Source organism: Procambarus clarkii, chromosome 79, assembly GCF_040958095.1.
Source record: "Procambarus clarkii isolate CNS0578487 chromosome 79, FALCON_Pclarkii_2.0, whole genome shotgun sequence".
In the NCBI taxonomy this organism is placed as follows: domain Eukaryota; kingdom Metazoa; phylum Arthropoda; class Malacostraca; order Decapoda; family Cambaridae; genus Procambarus; species Procambarus clarkii.
In genome coordinates, this window is record NC_091228.1 from 16193341 (window position 1) to 16215198 (window position 21858).

The following is a 21858-nucleotide window of genomic DNA, read 5'->3' on the forward strand; positions in this document are numbered from 1 at the left end:
GAAAGGCGACAATACGTGTTCCCAAGATGTTTGTGTGACCCTGTAGTTTGTATAGGGTTACACAGTCCTATCATACCGCTCTCCTCCTGGCAACAACTACACTTCAATTTTTAATAATCCAATTAACTCTTTAATGATATTGACTTGGTGGAACATAAAACAGTAACAGAGGAAAGTTTAGAGAAGAGAGAATAAGGTCATCACTACTTGTAATTTGTCACACAAAAAAATCAAAACTAATAGACAAAACTCTAGCCTAACTTAACTATACCGTTCCTAATCTTACGTACTTAAATATCCATTACTCCCACCCTTAACCTACAGCCACCTACGTGACCCAGAGTGTTTCCCTAGCTTCTCCGCCGGTCAACAACCCCAACCTGTTGCCACACCTGTGACCAGACTATCTAACGTCGAGCGTCCCCAACGTGAAGTCTACTGACATACTAAGCCTCCCCCTAGCATGCTGTACAAGACCAGTACACCTCGGGTTATTGCGTTCAAATGGAGTAAAACAGTCGATCGCAATAATCTGAGCAGAACCACCACTAAATTCTACTTAAGAACTACACCTGCCACTCCCCAACTGACCTGGAGACCAGCGGTGGCTGGGTGTCCCCGTGGGACATGCGAGGTCACCTGTCACACTCAGCTGACCTGCACTACCAACACCGCTAAGTTCCCAAATCACCAAATCTTATCACTAACATTAATCACCACACACGCAAGTTCTGGTGAATATTCCCTGAACTACACAAAACTCACAAAATCACTAAACACAACACCAGAGAATCACTATCTCCTAACCTGAAAAAAAAGTTCGCAACTCGCGAATAATAAACACCTGTCAAGATCTCCCTGATAGCGCCTGAGCGGTAAAAAGACACGTGGGACTGAACAATGTTAAAAGAACACCAATACCTTAAACATTGTTCAACACCGCTGCCATCATTGTAACGGGGGGTGGGGGAAATAGCTCTATCTTGTCCATTATTCCACCCCCCAGTTAACTAACGAGGCCGGGGGAAACAGCTCTCTCTAGTCCGTTATCCCGTCCCCAGTTAGCTAACTATTCTAGAGCACCCTCCAGAGTTCCTAAGGCAACCTCTCTCGTTCAACACCTTGTAACCTAGGTATTGGAATACCTAGGTTCCAAGACTACAAGGCGCCGTCACTTGATCAGCTACCCGAAACTCTAGAGAGAACTCTAGAATACAGAATCATTGCCACAAACGTATACGAGAAAACGAAAGGAAAGAAATGAATAGTGAAGTAATTAGTGAGGATTTGGGGTGAGAGGTAGGGAGGTGGGAGGAGCGAGGAGGGTCATTAGTTGAAAGTGAGAGTTCAGAGAGGGGTGGAGGGAGAGGTGTAGATAGGTAGAAGTAGAAGAGTAGATAGTAGAAGTAGAAGAGTAGATAGTAGAAGACGAAATGCTGCCACCATCCATTCATGATCATTACATACAAGACAAGGAATGGAACTTGCCTGTATCACAAACTATTCTCAAAAGATGTTATTACCATGAGTTCATTATTAGTATGTTCCCTCTGTACCATGTATCATTCTAAACCATGTACTCATTAAATCATGAAACCAATAATCACAGAGGCTTTCTCAAATCCTCAACTCAAAGCTCTAGGGAACAAAGTTAAACACAATTTAAATAATAAATTCATAATTATATTTCACATGAAGTATCATAATTTAAAATTCAATTAAAATGTTCCAGTTTAATATGCAAAGTGAGTCATCATCCAAGAATTCGAGAACCCTACAACTTGACTGCCCCTGATCATCACACAACACTTGTAAAACACGACAAGTCACCTTAATGTTCACTCACCGAGGACTGAGTCTAAGTTGAATAGAGAGGGGGGGGGGGTTTGTAGTTGACGGAGACTCCCGCCCTGCCGGCCGACAGCCTCCACCTGCTCTGCTCTCCTGACTGCCGTTCTGTCTGTTCTGTCTGTTAATGCTTATGCTGGATAGCTCTCCGAGTTTATATTGGGGAACCTAGTAGCTAACTCCGCCCACAAGTAGATAGCCTCCGGCACTACCAAGCCACTCCTTAAACGTCGGCATGTTTGAAGGCTACCCGGCTCCAATTAAGAGCTTAGCGGAAGCAAGGTGAAATTCTCATGATCTGACCTCAGGTCACTTGGGGTCGTTAACGGTTAGAGGTGTGAGATCTCAGGCAGACAACTGGCGCCTCTCCGATCCTTGTCTGTGACTCATGTACTCTATGTATGTATTAACCTAAACCAAACACTTTTACAGTGTTACATCTCCAAAATTCATTTTTATTTCTAGTCTGACGCGACACGAGCGCGTTTCGTAAAACTTATTACATTTTCAAAGACGTTAGTTTACAAATACACAACTGAATAGAACTTACGCATCTCCGATTTTATATCTACATTTGAGAGAGGTGGATGGGGTGAGGTAGCCTTAATAGGGTATTAATTTCATCAACACAAGACAGAACACGAAACAATGGGTATTGAATAGAAGTGATTGTAGAAAGCCTATTGGTCCATATTTCTTGATGCTTCTATATTGGAGCGGAGTCTTGAGGTGGGCAGAATATAGTTGTGCATTAATTGGCTGTTGATTGCTGGTGTTGACTTCTTGATGTGTAGTGCCTCGCAAACGTCAAGCCGCCTGCTATCGCTGTATCTATCGATGATTTCTGTGTTGTTTACTAGGATTTCTCTGGCGATGGTTTGGTTGTGGGAAGAGATTATATGTTCCTTAATGGAGCCCTGTTGCTTATGCATCGTTAAACGCCTAGAAAGAGATGTTGTCTTGCCTATATACTGGGTTTTTTGGAGCTTACAGTCCCCAAGAGGGCATTTGAAGGCATAGCCGACGTTAGTCTCTTTTAAAGCGTTCTGTTTTGTGTCTGGAGAGTTTCTCATGAGTAGGCTGGCCGTTTTTCTGGTTTTATAGTAAATCGTCAGTTGTATCCTCTGATTTTTGTCTGTAGGGATAACGTTTCTATTAACAATATCTTTCAGGACCCTTTCCTCCGTTTTATGAGCTGTGGAAAAGAAGTTCCTGTAAAATAGTCTGATAGGGGGTATAGGTGTTGTGTCAGTTGTCTTTTCAGAGGTTGCATGGCGTTTCACTTTCCTTCTTATGATGTCTTCGACGAAACCATTGGAGAAGCCGTTGTTGACTAGGACCTGCCTTACCCTACAGAGTTCTTCGTCGACTTGCTTCCATTCTGAGCTGTGGCTGAGAGCACGGTCGACATATGCGTTAACAACACTCCTCTTGTACCTGTCTGGGCAGTCGCTTTTGGCATTTAGGCACATTCCTATGTTCGTTTCCTTAGTGTAGACTGCAGTGTGGAAACCTCCGCTCTTTTCCATGACTGTTACATCTAGAAAGGGCAGCTTCCCATCCTTTTCCATCTCGTAAGTGAAACGCAGCACGGAACTCTGCTCAAATGCCTCCTTCAGCTCCTGCAGATGTCTGACATCAGGTACCTGTGTAAAAATGTCGTCAACATACCTGCAGTATATGGTCGGTTTCAAGTTCATGTCGACTAAGACTTTTTGCTCGATGGTACCCATGTAGAAGTTTGCAAACAGGACACCTAGGGGAGAACCCATGGCGACCCCATCTACTTGCTTATACATGTGCCCATCCGGGCTCAAGAAGGGTGCCTCTTTAGTACAAGCTTGGAGTAGTTTCCTCAGAATATTTTCTGGTATGTCAAGAGGAGTACAGGCTGGATCACGATACACTCTGTCGGCTATCATCCCGATTGTCTCGTCCACAGGTACGTTGGTAAACAGCGATTCTATGTCCAACGAGGCTCTTATCCCTGTGGCCCGTGTGCCCCATAGTAAGTCAACAAATTCCTTTGGAGACTTCAGGCTGAAGGCGCAGGGAACATAAGGAGTCAGCAGGCCGTTGAGTCGCTTCGCCAGTCTGTACGTGGGTGTGGGTATCTGGCTAATGATTGGCCGAAGTGGGTTTCCAGGCTTGTGTGTCTTGACATTTCCATACGCATATCCAGGTTTATATTCCCCAATGATCTTTGGCAGGTGGAGTCCGGATTTCTTGGCGTTCAGTTTCGATCAGTTTGTTGACCTTTGCTTTTAATTCGGCTGTAGTGTCCTTCGTTACCCTTTGGAACTTAGTTTGGTCAGAGAGTATGATGTTCATTTTCGCCAGATATTCGTCTTTTTTAAGAATGACATATATTGGCGACTTGTCACCTCTCCTGACAACTATCTCCTTGTTCTCACGAAGGCTTTTAGCTGCCGCTTTGAGCTCGGGGGACAGTATGGTGCTTCTGTAATTGCCTCGATTCTTTCCTCCTTCTGCAATAAGTTCTGCTTGTAAGGTATCTTTGGTAGTGACCTTCTTTTGTGTCTCGAGGTCGAATATGTCGTCCAACAGAATTTCCAACTCTACTTTCCTACTACCTATTTGCTACTACCACCAAGATCTGCACCAGTGGCGGCTCCAGGCCGGCTCACGCCGGATCCCTTCAGCGCTCACCACTGCGACCCTCCTGAACCTTGCAGGAATTAACCTCACTGAGGACCAAGTCACTCTCCTAAATCTGGGCATAAACTGTCATGTTATGTCCAGACCGAGGGAGATGGCCCGGAAAGTAGAGTTGGAAATTCTGTTGGACGACATATTCGACCTCGAGACACAAAAGAAGGCTTTTTCGGTCATATTTAATAATATATGTCTACAGGAAAGACTGCTACCAAAATATACTAATATCTAATAAAATATATACTAATAAATAAAAATAAAATATATACTAATAAATAAAATATACAAAATATACTAATAAATATACTAAAATATATATATATATATATATATATATATATATATATATATATATATATATATATATATATATATATATATACATATATATACATATGTGAAAGTTGTAACAAATAGTGAACAATTTCTGTCTGTTTAGTGTATACTTTGCGGCCCCGACATACAAAGTGAATATCATGTATATATATATATGCCATAGTGAAATATACATCTCAAAGTGCCAACTCCGATACTCAGTGCCATACATACCCTGGTGTACATATATATGAATGTATATTGTGTCATGTGTATAACCCACTCGATACCACGCCTCCCCCCCAAACCGACCCCATCCCCCCCTGCACCTCACTACCTGAGCTGACCCTCGCCCCACCGGCCTCCACACCCAGTTGATGCCTCCACACCCAGCTGATGCCTCCACACCCAGTTGATGCCTCCACACCCAGTTGATGCCTCCACACCCAGCTGATGCCTCCACACCCAGTTGATGCCTCCACACCCAGTTGATGCCTCCACATCCAGCTGATGCCTCCACACCCAGTTGATGCCTCCACACCCAGCTGATGCCTCCACACCCAGTTGATGCCTCCACACCCAGTTGATGCCTCCACACCCAGCTGATGCCTCCACACCCAGTTGATGCCTCCACACCCAGTTGATGCCTCCACATCCAGCTGATGCCTCCACACCCAGTTGATGCCTCCACACCCAGCTGATGCCTCCACACCCAGTTGATGCCTCCACACCCAGCTGATGCCTCCACACCCAGTTGATGCCTCCACACCCAGCTGATGCCTCCACACCCAGTTGATGCCTCCACACCCAGCTGATGCCTCCACACCCAGTTGATGCCTCCACACCCAGCTGATGCCTCCACACCCAGTTGATGTCTCCACACCCAGTTGATGCCTCCACATCCAGCTGATGCCTCCACACCCAGTTGATGCCTCCACATCCAGCTGATGCCTCCACACCCAGCTGATGCCTCCACACCCAGTTGATGCCTCCACATCCAGCTGATGCCTCCACACCCAGTTGATGCCTCCACATCCAGCTGATGCCTCCACACCCAGCTGATGCCTCCACACCCAGTTGATGCCTCCACACCCAGCTGATGCCTCCACATCCAGTTGATGCCTCCACATCCAGCTGATGCCTCCACACCCAGTTGATGCCTCCACACCCAGTTGATGCCTCCACACCCAGCTGATGCCTCCACACCCAGTTGATGCCTCCACACCCAGTTGATGCCTCCACATCCAGCTGATGCCTCCACACCCAGTTGCTGGCTCCACACCCAGTTGCTGGCTCCACACCCAGTTGCTGGCTCCACACCCAGTTGATGCCTCCACACCCAGGTGCTTTTTCCACACCCAGTTGATGCCTCCACACCCAGTTGTTGGCAGTTGCTTGGCCATGACCCAGCGTGTTTGCCCCCCTCTATAGAACAATGCACAGTTTAACTCTCCCAACCGAGTTGAAATGGAAGGGGTCCCAGCGGTCGGGAAGATCTCCACAAGCCTTGAGGTGCCATCAACAACTCCTAAAAGAGGTTTTTGCCGAGTATGCAACAAAAACACCGCCATAAACTCCAACGGTGGTGTCATCCGCTTTCACACCGTCAACGAGTAAGATGCATGTAAGCAGGTAAGATGCAGTGGTTCCCACCAGCTTCCAAAGGGAAGCAATGGCCAGCTGCCATTGACAGTTAGGGAAGAGACTCCCATTAACCTAATCTCATCTGAAAACCTCACCCAAGCGATCATAGCGACGTCTGCTAGAACATTACCACACATCCCAAAAGCAGCCCGCCCAAATGCAGCAGCCAAACTCTGTAATCTTCTGAAAAGGGTCAATGATGCCCCGGAAAACATTCAAGCGTGGCATAATGTCCTTCTGTTTGGCAATGTATGCCTCACCGTCCCTCCAAGGAGGGACAAATCACTTGCTTCCTCGGTCCTGAGGGCGATAAATGAATACCCAAGGGGGGGACAACCTAGTTCGCCTGCCTCTCCGATCAAAACACATCCACCGCAGAAATGGTAACAACAACATACCGGAAACGTACAAAATCAGAGCACAAATCACCAAGAAAATTGAAGAGGGAAATACCGCAAGTGCTATTAGAGTCCTCACCAGTGACGAGAAAATTGCTCCTCGAAACTCAGCCACAGCACGGGCCCTGCAAAGCAAGCACCCACCCAGAGCCCCTCAAGGCGACAGCATCGTTCCGCCATCAGCTGACACCATTTCAGACCCATAAATCGTTGGTGAATCTGAGGTCTACAAAGCAGCCCTTTCTTTTCCACCTGGGTCAGCAGGCGGCTTCACAGGGTTAAAACCTCAACACATCAAGGAAATGTTAAATCCTGCGGTTGGTGATGCTGCACAAGATCTTCTTATGGAACTCACAAGGTTCGTCAACATGTGCCTGTCTGGTGAGATACCTGAGGTTATCAGGCCTCTCTTTTTTGGTGCCTCCCTCTGTGCTCTCTAAAAGAAGGACGAAGGAATCAGGCCAATCGCTGTTGGCAACACTCTCCGACGCCTGATTGCCAAGGCTGCTACGAGGGTAGTCAACCAGCAAGCGGCTGAATTGCTGAAACCAGTCCAGCAAGGATTTGGAATTCCCCAAGGCTGTGAAGCGGCTGCCCATGCAGCACGAGCATACATCACCAACATTTATGATGAAAAGGCCCTGCTCAAACTGGACTTTAAGAATGCCTTCAACATGGTCAGAAAAGATGTTGTACTTTGTGCCGTACATCGCCATTTCCGGCCCCTCTACCCGTTCATACTATCATGCTACAGTGGTGAGTCAAAACTGCTCTTTGGTGAACATGAAATCAGATCATGTGAAGGTGTTCAGCAAGGTGATCCTCTTGCTCCCCTTCTTTTCTGCTTAGTCTTAAAAGAAATCACCGAAAGCTTGTCCAGCGAGTTCAACATCTGGTTTTTGGATGATGGCACCATAGCTGGCACCGTAGACCATCTCTTGGCAGATATCAGGAAAATAAAGGAGCAAGAAGTAAGCCTGGGTCTTGTCCTGAACCCTTCCAAGTGTGAAGTAGTCTCTTCCAACCCAGACATCGTAGCTAAAATAAGGTCTGCCTTGCCTGGAGCCCATGACATTAGGGCCGAGAACAGCACCCTCCTTGGAGCCCCCCTCGGGTCTAACGCCATTGAGGAGATCCTTGACAAGAAAATCGCAGACCTTAGAAGGATGGAAGACAGAATAGGTGACATCGATGCCCACGATGCTTTTTATCTCCTCACCAAATGCCTATCCCTTCCGAGGCTAACCTACTTTCTGAGGTGCGCCCCATCTTACGACAGCCGAAAGCTTGAAGAGTATATCCTCTTACTGAAGACCATGCTGGAAAAAGTTGTTAACCTCTCCCTCAACGAATGCCAGTGGAAACAAGCCACTCTTCCTGTTAGGCTCGGTGGCTTGGGTGTCTGCACTGCTACCCAAATTGCTGTCCCAGCCTTCCTGTCTTCCTCCTCAGCATCAGATGACCTGGTTAAGGAAATTCTACCTGACACCCTGAGTGATGTAGCAGGGATACAGGACCCCCACTACACGGAATGCGACACGAAATGGGGTGCCATGGCAGACCCAGCACTCAGACCAGCCATGCCGAAAGCCAAGAAACAATCCAGTTGGGATAGCCCCATTGTAGACAAAGAAGCCACAGCTTTGCTGGAGGCAGCAACAACCCCCAGTGATCGTGCACGCCTCACAGCTGTGCAGGCTCCCCATGCAAGGGACTTCCTTTTGGCAGTCCCTATGTCTGCGACAGGCACACGTCTTGATCCGCAGGAGCTCCGTATTGCAGTCGCTCTCCGTCTTACTGCCCCTATCTACACTGTTCATAGGTGTATTTGCAGTGAGGCAGATGCTGACGAATATGGATTGCATGGCCTGCACTGTGGAAAATCTGGTGGTTGGCACACTTGACACGACGAAGTCAATGACATCATTAAAAGAAGCCTTGCCTCTGCTCAGTGTCCAGCGGAGAGAGAGCCCCGCAACGTACTGAACCGTGACTCTGTTAGCTTTGCCGGCCGACCAGACGGAATCACACTGCGACCGTGGAAGGGTGGCAGACAGTTGGCATGGGACTATACTTGTGTATCCACCCTGGCAACCACATACATCAACCTCTCTGCCGGCACAGCAGGAGCCGCGGCGACACGCAGAGAAAGAGACAAGTCAGCCAAGTACAGGCAATTAGATCATCGGTACAACTTCGTCCCAATAGGGTCTGAGACCCTAGGCCCATGGGGAGAGAGTGCAAGAAGGTTTCTTAAGGATCTTGGTTCCAAGCTCATTGACACCACAAGAGACCCTAGAGCAACAAGTTTTCTCTTTCAGCGCCTCAGTGTCGCGATCCAGAGGGGATATGCTCACTGCATCCTCGGTTCATGCCCGGCGTCGGAGGAGTTCGAGGAAATCTACAGCCTCTAGGAAGTGAACTTTTTTTGTGTCCTCTTAATGTTATTTTTTTTTTATAAAATCAGATATGTAACTGTATAACCTTGCATAATAAAGTGTACACCATAAAAAAGTGGGGTGGTAGGAGAAGCGAACACTCTTACGTATTCAGAGTTAAATGGCAAGTTTTTCCCTGAATGCTCTGTGTTCCCTTCTCTGAGGCTGTGGGTCCCTATAATTGCACCAGTGGTTGTACCCCCCTATATATATTGTGACGATAATCTCTTTCAAGAGAGATTGAGCCTGCTCTTCCCTACATAATTACGTCAAAATACAAGATACTATATACAAGATACGTTCACCAAGTATCGCCAAACGTTTTGCCCAGAGAGCAAATCGTACCCCAACACCTGGCCACCGCCGTAACCAGCTAACTGCTCATCCTCTGCCTGCCTGTTGCTGATTGGCTGATGTCCCGTCGCACCTGCCCTCCGCCACCACCACAAGTCGACGTCTGGGCTGCAGTGCGCCAGTCTCGTCAGAATATCTCAGTGCTCCATGCAGTTGACATCTCTCGCTGGTAGACTAAGCCTTGGCTTTCGTGTACTAAGGGAGGTGGCAGCTCGAAGCCAGTATTCCAGCACTCATATTTTATTTTGCTATCACTGTAACTTACTTGTCTTAGCGTAACTTTTCATTTGCCAGTGATTATTCATGTTATTTTGTTTGTTGACTTGTCCTGCATATTTTTATGAGATTACCTTTATTCATGTCTTGTTTTCAAGAGTAATTAAAATTTCATTGTTTATATACTTGTGTTTTGTGTGTCTTCCCATTACCTTACCACAGACGAAAGGACCAACTTTTCTCTTTTTTTTTGTCATGTGATGAGGCCCTGCCCCTAGCTTTTGAAACAGCCGAACACCAACGCTTTACCGTCACAATTGTTTTACCAATTAGCAAGAATTTTTGTATTTTATTGTTTTTTTAACATTTCTGCTATTCTGAGAGTTGCCAGTATAATAATAATAATAATAATAATAATATTTATTTAGGTAAAGGTACATACATAAAGAGATTTTACAAAGTTAGTTGGCTTTATAGATAGAGCTAGTACATACAATGCCTAAAGCCACTATTACGCAAAGCGTTTCGGGCAGTAAAAATAGGTTCAAAGTGGACTCTGTGACACAATGAACTGATGTTCTCATTTGATTAGCGCTGACCCCGATTCAGCCGTGGTGTGCAGGAAAATATTGGGTAGGATTAGCTCTATGCGTCTGGCCTCCAATTCCGCATAGACTAACAGGCATTTTCGTTTATTAATATGGAAGAACGAGTTTGCTTGGTTATAAATAGATGCTGCATTACATAGGGTAACTGGTCTGTTGCAGTTTCCTTTCATAATCTCCTATCATTGACCAGGTACCAGTTGCTGGTGGATGGGTACCAGGAAAGCAGTACCTTAGGAGATTTCCTTGTGAAACATATTAACTTCAGTGGAACAAAATTCTCCACCTACGACAGAGACAATGATAATTGGCCAGGTAAGTTTGGTTTCATTCAATGTTTCTTGAGATATTTCTACTGACAAACGTTAAAATATAGTGTGTTTAATGAAGGAAATACATATTTTGTATGTATTTTTAAAGATTATTATCAACATGCTAAAAAAAATTTAAAACATGAATAGACAAAATTTATGTGCAAATCTGTGAATTTTACATCTTATAAAATATTTGGATTTTGGCTTACTTTTCTAATAAAATGCACATAGAAATATGCCTTTTAATACAATGAAAAATCTGTGTATTAACTAATGTAACGAATATGTCCTTGATTATACATATATTGTAACTAGACAGAGTACCTGGCAGTGACTGGGACACGCTCTCTGCCATAACCCTCACCGATAAAGATAAAGTACAGAAAAAGAAGAATATCAGAGACAGGTAGATTGCACTTAAAAGGAATGTTGGGTTTAATGAGATTAAAGGCATTTTTGCTCAGCCATTTATCATAAAAGGAGTGAGGTCGTATGTCGGCACTAGTCAATAAGGTGTTAACAGCATTAAATAATTTGTCTCTGAGCAATACAGGAGATGTAGGATCTCACATGACTTTAAGGCAAAAGGTTGTGTTTACTTGCATGATTCTCTCTGGTATGGTTGGAAGCTTCAGTTCTTCCTTCTTGTTGATGATTCTTGTGCATCTTGGGGCATCAAGAATTATCCTCATGGCTTCATTCTGTACTACTTCAAGTTTGTCCAACACAGAGGAGGGGAAATTAATTAAGTTCAAAGCATTATAATCAACGAGAGATCTAGCAAACATCATATAGAATAGTCTAGCATATTTAATATTGATACCAATATTCTTACCAGTGAATGTTTTCAGTGGTTTTAGTCTTTCTTTAAACCTACGATGTAGATCGTTTACAATGTCACAGTTAATACCAATTCCAAGGTATTTGTGCTGCCTACACGTTTCAATGTTCTGGTTGTTGACCTTGAATGTTATAGGGACATGAGTGTTCTCTTGGGGATGGAGAACTCTTGATTAATTATAGAGATAACGAGACCACATTCAATGCTTTTTGCAGCGAGTGAATCAAGTAGAGCTTGCAGTCTAGTTTGGGTATTTGCAACAATGAATATGTCATCGGCAAAACAGATGACGGCTTCGTCAGGTAGTGTGGGAATATCAATTATTAGTTTGTTCATCAGAACATTGAACAGTGTAGGACTTAGCACTCCACCCTGGGGTGTACCCAATTCAAAGGGTGCACAAAGTTTACTTCTGACCCCCTTGAAATGGACTGAGGCGGTTCTGTTACTCAGGTAACCGCTTAGCCATGTCAACAGTCTTCCCTTAACTCCAAAAGAGGCTAGTTGTTCTAAGATTATTTCTCTGTTTGCTGTATCAAAAGCAGTTTGGAGATCAATAAATGCCGCGTGAGAGCTTGGTCCCTCTCTGATAAAATATTCAACAAAGCAAGTTTGTGTGCTTTTTCCAGGAAGGAAACCATACAGGTTAGGAGCAAGGTGGGGCTTGATTTGAAGCATTAGTCTGTCGAGTATAATCCTCTCAAGATCTTTACACATGCACGACGTCAGAGAAATGGGTCTGAATTTCTATGAATTAGGCTTGGGGGTATGGGTATTATGAGTCCCTGTGTCCAGCGATCAGGTAAGACACCCTGCCTTAGACTTTGATTAAACAATTCTAGCAAAGGGCTATTTGGCTGTTCAGCAAGTACTCTCATGGTATGTGATGCCATCCTCTCCAGGAGAGGAAGCCTTACCTTTCTGAGTGCATTTTTAATTTTAAAGCTGGTTATGCCATAGTTATCATCAGACCTTATTTCACTACAAGCAATTTCAATATTGAAGTTACGATTATTTTGGTACTAGCCAGACGGTGTTGTATATCTAGGGGCAGGATGCTTATACTGGACCAAGCACGGTCCATATTATTGTTAGCTTGCATATTATTGAAGCAGCATGTCGGCATTGTCTACAGGTGAATGGTGATCAAGTTGACGACTGCTAGGATGATAAATCTTTTTAATTTTATTCCACATTTGGGATGAGGATGTTGCATGATTGATGCCCCTGCAAAAATTGTTCCCAGTGCTGGTTATACACCTGTTCCTTTAGCTGTGTAAACTCTCGGCTGACCTTAAGAAATATGTTGAGGGTGTCAGTTGTTTTATGTGTTTTATACTGCTCAACTAAGAATAGAACTCTGTCATGAAGGTTTTAAGGCGTGATTTAGTGAACCACCTCTGTCCCTTCCTCACTGTTTTGGGTCTTGTGGATTTTACAATATTGTCATAAAAAACGGTTACTTCAGTGACCAGGTCCTCATTGACAGTAGTAAAACAGTAAGTGTTATACCACTCAGAAATGCGGAATTTGAAGTGCATGTGTAAATTTTCAGGGATATTATTTTTTTTCTAAGCGTAGAAATTTGACATTATTGATAGTGTATGAACTGAATATGGCAAAGTGATCACTAACTAATTCGTGAACAATTGATTCTCCGACAGCATTATTGATGAGACCGTGACCAATAACATAATCAAGCCTGCCACCCATGACGTGTGTGAAGTTAGAGAAGTCAAAGTTGAATACGGACATGTTATTGTCGCTTAAATATTTCACAATGACCCTGCCATTTCTGTCTGTTTTGGTGTCACCCAGGCTAGTCTATCTTGAATTAAAATCACTCATGACAATGGATTGAGAGTTGCTGGTGATTTTTAGAAGAGAAGCTTCGACCATTTGACCGCACCTTACATTTACATTGACTAAGTTAATAATGCCGGTCGCTGTAGCAATCTGAAACTGCTCTTAATATGAGTCGCCACTTTTGTGGTTTTTAACATGTTTACGCACTAGGTTACTTTTAACATACTGAAACACGGGGGGGGGGGGGGGGGGTGTTCTCGCATTATCTCTCCTACCTTTTCCCCCTCTACCCGTATTCTTACTTTTTATTCTCTACCAAGGGACTCCAAAACTTTTACTAAAGCCGACTCCACGCCACGTGGTCCTAAGACGATTGACCGACTTAGGATTCTACAACCCGTATGACGTGACATAGGCTTCGAGCAAAACCCTAGAGTCGCCTCCGCCGCCACCACCAGACCAGTAACACAGAGCAATGATCGAGGCCTGGATCGATCATGCTAATTAATCATCCTTGGGGCTTGATCCCCCTATAACCGATGATCTTGGAACTTGAGTGTGGAATTAATTAAACGGGAATGATGAATTCCGATTCGATGTTAGAATCGGCGCCCAATTCAACTCTGCCTTGTGTGGACCACGTGACGAGGACCAATTCATATAAATATAACAAACACATGGAAATAATAAAAATACAAATTTACTAGCTATTAATTTATTAAAAGAAAAACTAAAACAAAGTCTAAATGGTTATCACTCCCTACTGGAACACTCCCTAATTGACCTGAACGGCAATGAATTGACTATTCCTATAAGAACTCATAAAGCAACTCTACCTTGGGCGACCAGCTAGATGTTCGTGCTGTCGGGAGGCCGATGATGGTAAGGCCACCTGCCCGAGTTGTTTCTCAAACCACACTAACTGTCCTCTCTCTGGTCTTTCCCAGACTAGAGCATTGTATTGTTCCGCATCGCTTACCAAGTTACTTAGCAAGGTTTAAGTTATAACAATTAACCTCTGTTGTACTTAATTGATCCAGACTGGTTGAATTATTTTACTGAAGTTAAATTACACAAGCATCTAACGGAAGAGCTGTTCCCGATCACCAAATGGCTATTTGACCCTTGAGAAATAGTGGACATGTCAACTCTGATGACCTTATGACCGCCAGGTCACTCCGCCTTACAACTTAGACCTGATTCGTGACGTCACTGATGGTGACTTAACTCAATAATTAGAATACTCTTGATATTATAACTAATAATACTCTATAATACAATTTGAATGCAACCTGAATAAAGACTATTTTCTCTAAATTACTGATTACTATAGACTGATTCATTATACGCAACTATGGATAAGGCGTCAATTATTTTCACCGCGAATTCCCTGGGGTCAGGTCCCGGGTCACCACGCGGGTCCAGCTTCCCATTCTCCCTTGTCGATAAACCATTCTGGATAATTCTTACAAACAGCCTAGTTTGTTACAACCCCCCCCCCCCCGCACAAGCACTTAGTAAACCTTGTTAATTTGTTAAAAATAACGAGGTTTAGTATCCAAATCCACAACTCAACTCATGCCACAAACTAAAGCTAACCTAACTAATAAAATTTGACAATTAATAGAGTCCAACATCATAATAAACATGTTCAAATTTCATAAATTTCTCAGCTGTCAACTGACAGCAATCCTCCAACATCAGGAAACATACATCCTACACTTACTGACATAGCTAAATAACATGTCCCTACTCTAACATCAAAGACTAGCTATTAAAATCTCTTGGCTCTTCACTAGCCAAGTTCATGTGTCCTCTAGAGCCGGCCACACCGTGCTCAAACATAAACAAAGTTATATCTTCAGACTGAACTTTCAGTCATCCGGGAGCGTACTACGGAACTATCAGGTACACATCCGTGTACTAACCACTCCCCATCAATGTCAACCTTGACATGCTAAGGAACACACCTAACGTTTATTACATGTATCTTAAAATATAAAAAAAATTCCTGTACTATATCACAGGTTTCAGCTGACTGTACAGCCAAGTGTTCTCACTCACTAGAAGTGTCAATGTTTATATTGGTCCGCCTCTCCTGTGTTCAAACATTCTGAAAAAGTATCACACAACATAATTTTCCATAACCGTTTGTTCTGGGCTTAAACAATGTCACAGGGGCTTCGATTTTGATTACTGACCAATTTATAGAGTAAAATTTTCATATATTATACCAGAATTATTTTAAATCTGTTTTTCAACATTTATAAAGTATTGATTCTAAATCTGTTTTTCAACATTTAAACAAAAGTGTCCAGATGTTCTTTACACAGATGTTCAGAGCCAACTTTGTTGTTTGTATCAATTGTTCATATTGAGTAATCGAGAAAAAAAATCGACGCTGCTGGATGCTGAATGTAGTCGCTGACGATGACGGTGTCGATCTTGCTTCTTCCCATGTGTAGACATCAATACCTGGTCCTCTTGTACTCCCATCCGGTACTCTTGAATGACGACAGAGTGTAGTAGAGCGGAGTGCCAAGTGACAGCTGTAGAATACTGTTACTTCGGCCATTAATCTTGCTCTCGACAGTCCACACGCCTTCATATCAATCACAGTTCACACGGCAGTTTTGATGTTAACTTGACGGCGCAGATGACCACAGCAGAGCAGGACTGGATGTACCAACGGTGTCTCTTAACAGGAGTGGTGTCAGAAGGTCGTAGAGGCGGGTTGCTTGTTTGCAGAACAGGTGAATCTCGTCTTCCATCATTGCTCACGTCATTTCAGGCGTTTCTCGATGTCACCAGGTTACTAGGCCGTAAACACCAACTGTGTATACCCTCGTACCGCCGACTTTAGGCCAAAGGAGGCAATTTTGTGACCTTCTATTGGCGAGTCCCGGTACTCTGTAGGGAAACCGTGCCTTCCACCTGTGACCGCCTTAGTTCCACTTTCCTGTTGCTTCAGATGACGTAATCATTAATCTTCCGGCGAAATTCTTGAGTACTGCTACTTGCTTTCCATTTCTTGACCTCTCCTCCAACACTGCTGGAATGGCTGCAGTCTTGACGCAGCAGGTGGGTAGTGGTGATCGCGAGACAGCTACCCCGGCGTTGTACTCACCTAGTTGTGCTTGCGGGGGTTGAGCTCTGGCTCTTTGGTCCCACCTCTCAACTGTCAATCAACAGGTGTACAGGTTCCTGAGCCTATTGGGCTCTATCATATCTACACTTGAAACTGTGTATGGAGTCAGCCTCCACCACATCACATCCTAATGCATTCCATTTGTCAACCACTCTGACACTAAAAAAGTTCTTTCTAATATCTCTGGGCTCATTTGGGCACTCAGTTTCCACCTGTGTCCCCTAATGCGTGTGCCCCTTGGGTTAAACAGCCTGTCTTTATCAACCCTGTCAGTTCCCTTGAGGATCTTGAATGTGGTGATCATGTCCCCTCTAACTCTTCTGTCTTCCAACGAAGTGAGGTTTAATTCCCGTAGTCTCTCCTCGTAGCTCATACCTCTCAGCTCGGGTACTAGTCCTGGCATATGCTGCTGCTGCTATCCTCTTGATATGAGCATCAGGAGACAGGTCTGGCGTGATATCAACCCCCAGGTCTTTCTCTCTCTCGGACTCTTGAAGTATTTCATCTCCCAAGTGATACCTTGTATCTGGTCTCCTGCTTCCTACCCCTATCTTCATTACATTACATTTGCTTGGATTAAACTTTAACAGCCATTTGTTCGACCATTCCTGCAGCTTGTCCAGGTCTTCTTGAAGCCTCAAGCTGTCCTCCTCTGTCTTAATCCTTCTCATAATTTTGGCGTCGTCAGCAAACATTGAGAGGAATGAGTCTATACCCTCTAGGAGATCATTTACGTATATCATTTACGTATACACCGGAGGTGTATGGCACCTCCGGTGACTGCTATAATGTGGACAGCTCGCTGGCCCTGACAACCTCGTTAGTGACGTGAGGCGTCGGCGGGGTGACTCTTGGACAGTCACTCATCCCCAAAGTAACTGGTGTATGGGTTACCGGGTCTGGTGGGGGGAGGGCTTTGTGTAACGTGCCTCCTCTCTCGGTCTTTACAGACAAGGGTTCACGTGTGGCTGGAACAACTGGGTCGGTGTACCAATCAGACCTGGGAACAGACAGACACAACACAGCGGAAGCATAGATATACTCTGGGTTTGGTGGAGGTGGAACCCCAGAGCACGGTACAAGTTGCTACCTGAGTCAAGTATAGAGATAGCTCACTTCATTGCCTCTACAGGAAAATCTAATGAACACTAAATTATACTAACCAAGGAAGTTACTTTACTGTATAGCGCGAGATCTCGTCACCATAGGGTGGCGAGACTGCACCTGACTACATCCTCGTCCTCTGACTCGTCGGTGAAGCCATGGTCAGCACTGCTGAGTCAGGAACTAGACCCGCTGAAGGCAGTTCCAATTCCTCTCTAGCATGATAATGTTTCAATTTATTTACATGAACTGTCCTTTCCACCTGGTCCTCGAATACTCCCTTTATAACAAGATTAACCGGCCCCGCCCTTTTAATTACTCTATACGGCCCTCGCCACCTCGGAGCTAGTTTCCTGCTCTGATTGGCGGGCGCAGCCTCATTCACTCTCAATACGAGGCTTCCTTCCTTCAACTCTAGGGGGCGCACTTTCTTGTCATAAAAATGAGCATACCGAGTCCGTGCCTTCTTGGACGCTTCAGCTGCAATATTCCATGCATTTCTCATTTTTCCAAGGACCTCTGAAGGATAGTCCTCCCCGTATGCAACATTATGTCTGTTAAGCAGACCTGAGGGGAAATTGCATGAATTACCAGTAAACAAATGAAGTGGTTGGGTGTTAATTGATTGGTGGACGGCAGTATTCAAGGCGAACTGAACATAGGGTAGGTGTTCATCCCAGGTGTTTGCGTCATGTTCAGCAAGGATTGCAAGCATATCCTTGACTGAACGGTTAGTCCGTTCCGTCATTCCGTTTGCTTGTGGGTGGTAGGCTGTTGTAAAAGCCGAAGTTGTCTCTAAAATCTTACAAACTTCTCTAAATATATTCCCATTAAATTCTTGACCCCGGTCAGAGACTAAAACTTTAGGAGGTCCGAATACAGTAACGAACCTACGCAAGAACGCATCTGCAACCGTACGAGAATCCTTCTGAGGTAATGCAACAAGTGTAGTGTACCTAGACAGATGGTCAACTAGCACCAACACGTATCTGTTACCTGAATAACTGTGATGTAAATCAATCAAATCGGCCCCCACACGATCTAAAGGCTCACGAATTTCAGGAAATTCCTGAAGTGGGGCTTGTACCTTAAGGGTGCCTTTCCTCCTCTGGCAACGAGGGCACGACTTCACGAAATTGATTACTTCAGAAAGTAGTCCTGGAAAATAAAATAGAGACTTTGCTTTCAAGTGGGTTTTAAAAACCCCCGGATGCCTTGCAATTTTAGAAGCATGCGCAAGCTTTAACGCTGATGACCGCAACGCGTCCGGAATAACTAGTTGAAATGCTGCGCTATCATTCTGGCTATTAACATAATACAGGACGCCCTGTTTCATTTCAAAATCATGAATAGGTAACTTCTTTTTCTTTTTTGGGTATTTTCCTCCCTCTAAATACTCAATAATTTCTTTCCATCTAGGCTCGCTCATCTGGTATTCTCTCATTTTATCTGATGGAATGGCTTCAATATTTTCCTTAACTTGAACTGCCGCTATGTTTCTACTTAGCGTATCTGGCACAACATGTGCTGGACCAGGCTTGTACAAAATCTGGAATGAGTGGGCCGAAAGTTCGTGAGACCAGCGTGACATTCGTGGGCATTTTGTTCGCTTTTTAAATGTGTGTTAACGCTCGATGGTCTGTGTAGATTACAAAGTGCCGCTGAAATAGGTAAGGCTCGAAATACCTAACTGATTCTACTACTGCCAGTGCCTCCCGATCCGTAGCTGAATAACGAACTTCAGGTCCTTTGACCTTCCTACTGAAATAGGCTACTGGATGGGGTAAATTATCTGCATCTCGCTGAATTAAGCACCCGCCAATAGCAATACCGCTGGCGTCAGTGTGCACTTCCCACTCTTTCTCAAAATCAGGAATAGCCAATAGATTTTGTTTTAGTTTTTCTTTTAATAAATTAATAGCTAGTAAATTTGCATTTTCATTATTTCCATGTGTATGTTATATTTTGTGGACTTGTCCTGGTCACGTGGTCCACACGAGGCAGAGTTGAATTGGGCGCCGATTCTAGCATCGAATCAGAATTCATCATTCCCGTTTAATTAATTCCACACTTAAGATCTTAAAGGGTACCGGTTATAGGGGGATCAAGCCCCAAGGTTGATTAATTAGCATGATCGATCCAGACCTCGATCATTGCTCAGTGTTACTGGTCTGGTGGTGGCGGCGGAGGCGACTTTAGGGTTTTGCTCAAAGCCTAGGTCACGTCATACGGGTTGTAGAATCCTAAGTCGTTCAATCGTCTTAGGACCACGTGGCGTGGAGTCGGCTTTAGTAAAAGTTTTGGAGTCCCTTGTAGAGAATAAAAAGTAAGAATACGGGTAGAGGGGGAAAAGGTAAGAAAGATCAATCGAAACACCCTCCCGTGTTACAATGGTGTTCTCGCATTATCTTTCCTACTTTTTCCCCCTCTACCCGTATTCTTACTTTTTATTCTCTACCAAGGGACTCCAAAACTTTTACTAAAGCCGACTCCACGCCACGTGGTCCTAAGACGATTGACCGACTTAGGATTCTACAACCCGTATGACGTGACATAGGCTTCGAGCAAAACCCTAGAGTCGCCTCCGCCGCCACCACCAGACCAGTAACACAGAGCAATGATCGAGGCCTGGATCGATCATGCTAATTAATCAACCTTGGGGCTTGATCCCCCTATAACCGATGATCTTGGAACTTGAGTGTGGAATTAATTAAACGGGAATGATGAATTCCGATTCGATGTTAGAATCGGCGCCCTATTCAACTCTGCCTCGTGTGGACCACGTGACGAGGACCAATTCATATACATATAACAAACACATGGAAATAATAAAAATGCAAATTTACTAGCTATTAATTTATTAAAAGAAAAACTAAAACAAAATCTAAATGGTTATCACTCCCTACTGGAACACTCCCAAATTGACCTGAACGGCAATGAATTGACTATCCCTATAAGAACTCATAAAGCAACTCTACCTTGGGCGACCAGCTAGATGTTCGTGCTGTCGGGAGGCCGATGATGGTAAGGCCACCTGCCCGAGTTGTTTCTCAAACCATACTAATCTGTCCTCTCTCTGGTCTTCCCCAGACTAGAGTATTGTATTGTTCCGCATCGCTTACCAAGTTACTTAGCAAGGTTTAAGTTATAACAATTAACCTCTGTTGTACTTAATTGATCCAGACTGGTTGAATTATTTTACTGAAGTTAAATTACACAAGCATCTAACAGCAGAGCTGTTCCGGATCACCAAATGGCTATTTGACCCATGAGAAATAGTGGACATGTCAACTCTGATGACCTTATGACCGCCAGGTCACTCGACCGCCTTACAACTTAGATCTGATTCGTGACGTCACTGATGGTGACTTAACTCAATAATTAGAATACTCTTGATATTATAACTAATAATACTCTATAATACAATTTGAATGCAACCTGAATAAAGACTATTTTCTCTAAATTACTGAATACTATAGAATGATTCATTATACGCAACTATGGATAAGGCGTCAATTATTTTCACCGCGAATTCCCTGGGGTCAGGTCCCGGGTCACCACGCGGGTCCAGCTTCCCATTCTCCCTTGTCGATAAACCATTCTGGATAATTCTTACAAACCGCCTAGTTTGTTACAATACGTCAAGACACCGACATTATGTGAACCAACATTTGAGAATGCTACATAACCTGAGAGATTGGGTGGCGTTTTATTTTTTTGTGTTTGCAGTGTATGGTTCCTGCAGGCACAGTACATCAATGTTGTTGGCACCAGCGTACATCATTAGATCAAACAGCCTCCTTCACACGCTTCTCACATTCCATGTGAGAAATTTAAGAGTGAGTGGATCGTGGGTAATGGTGTTCATAATCCTGACAAAGAGAAGTGTTTACAAGGATCACAAGTTGCAGACTATTGCGTGCAAGTGACAATTGTTCAGAGTCATCAATGGCAAAGAGTTCTTTCATCTGTGTCAAGGTCAGTTGGTTTGTGCAAACGAATGTAAAACTCTAGGGAATTTTAGTTGCACATTTCACACATACCGATTACTTAAATTAAAGAGTTTGTAGGACGATTTCCCTTCAAGGGGCTTAAAGGGGTTTTCCCCGACCACTCTGTGAAACTCCAAAAATCGCCAATAACCATGCAAA

The 21858-nt window shown here is 44.2% G+C and overlaps 1 protein-coding gene across 1 annotated transcript in view; it reads left to right on the plus strand.

Moving 5' to 3' along the window:
* LOC123764555 (angiopoietin-1) overlaps positions 1–21858 on the plus strand; it is a 131642-nt gene that overhangs the window by 107389 nt on the left and 2395 nt on the right. The window contains exon 8 of the mRNA XM_045752539.2: positions 10688–10809. Within this exon, the coding sequence (XP_045608495.2) occupies positions 10688–10809 (122 nt within the window). The remainder of the gene's footprint in view (positions 1–10687; positions 10810–21858) is intronic.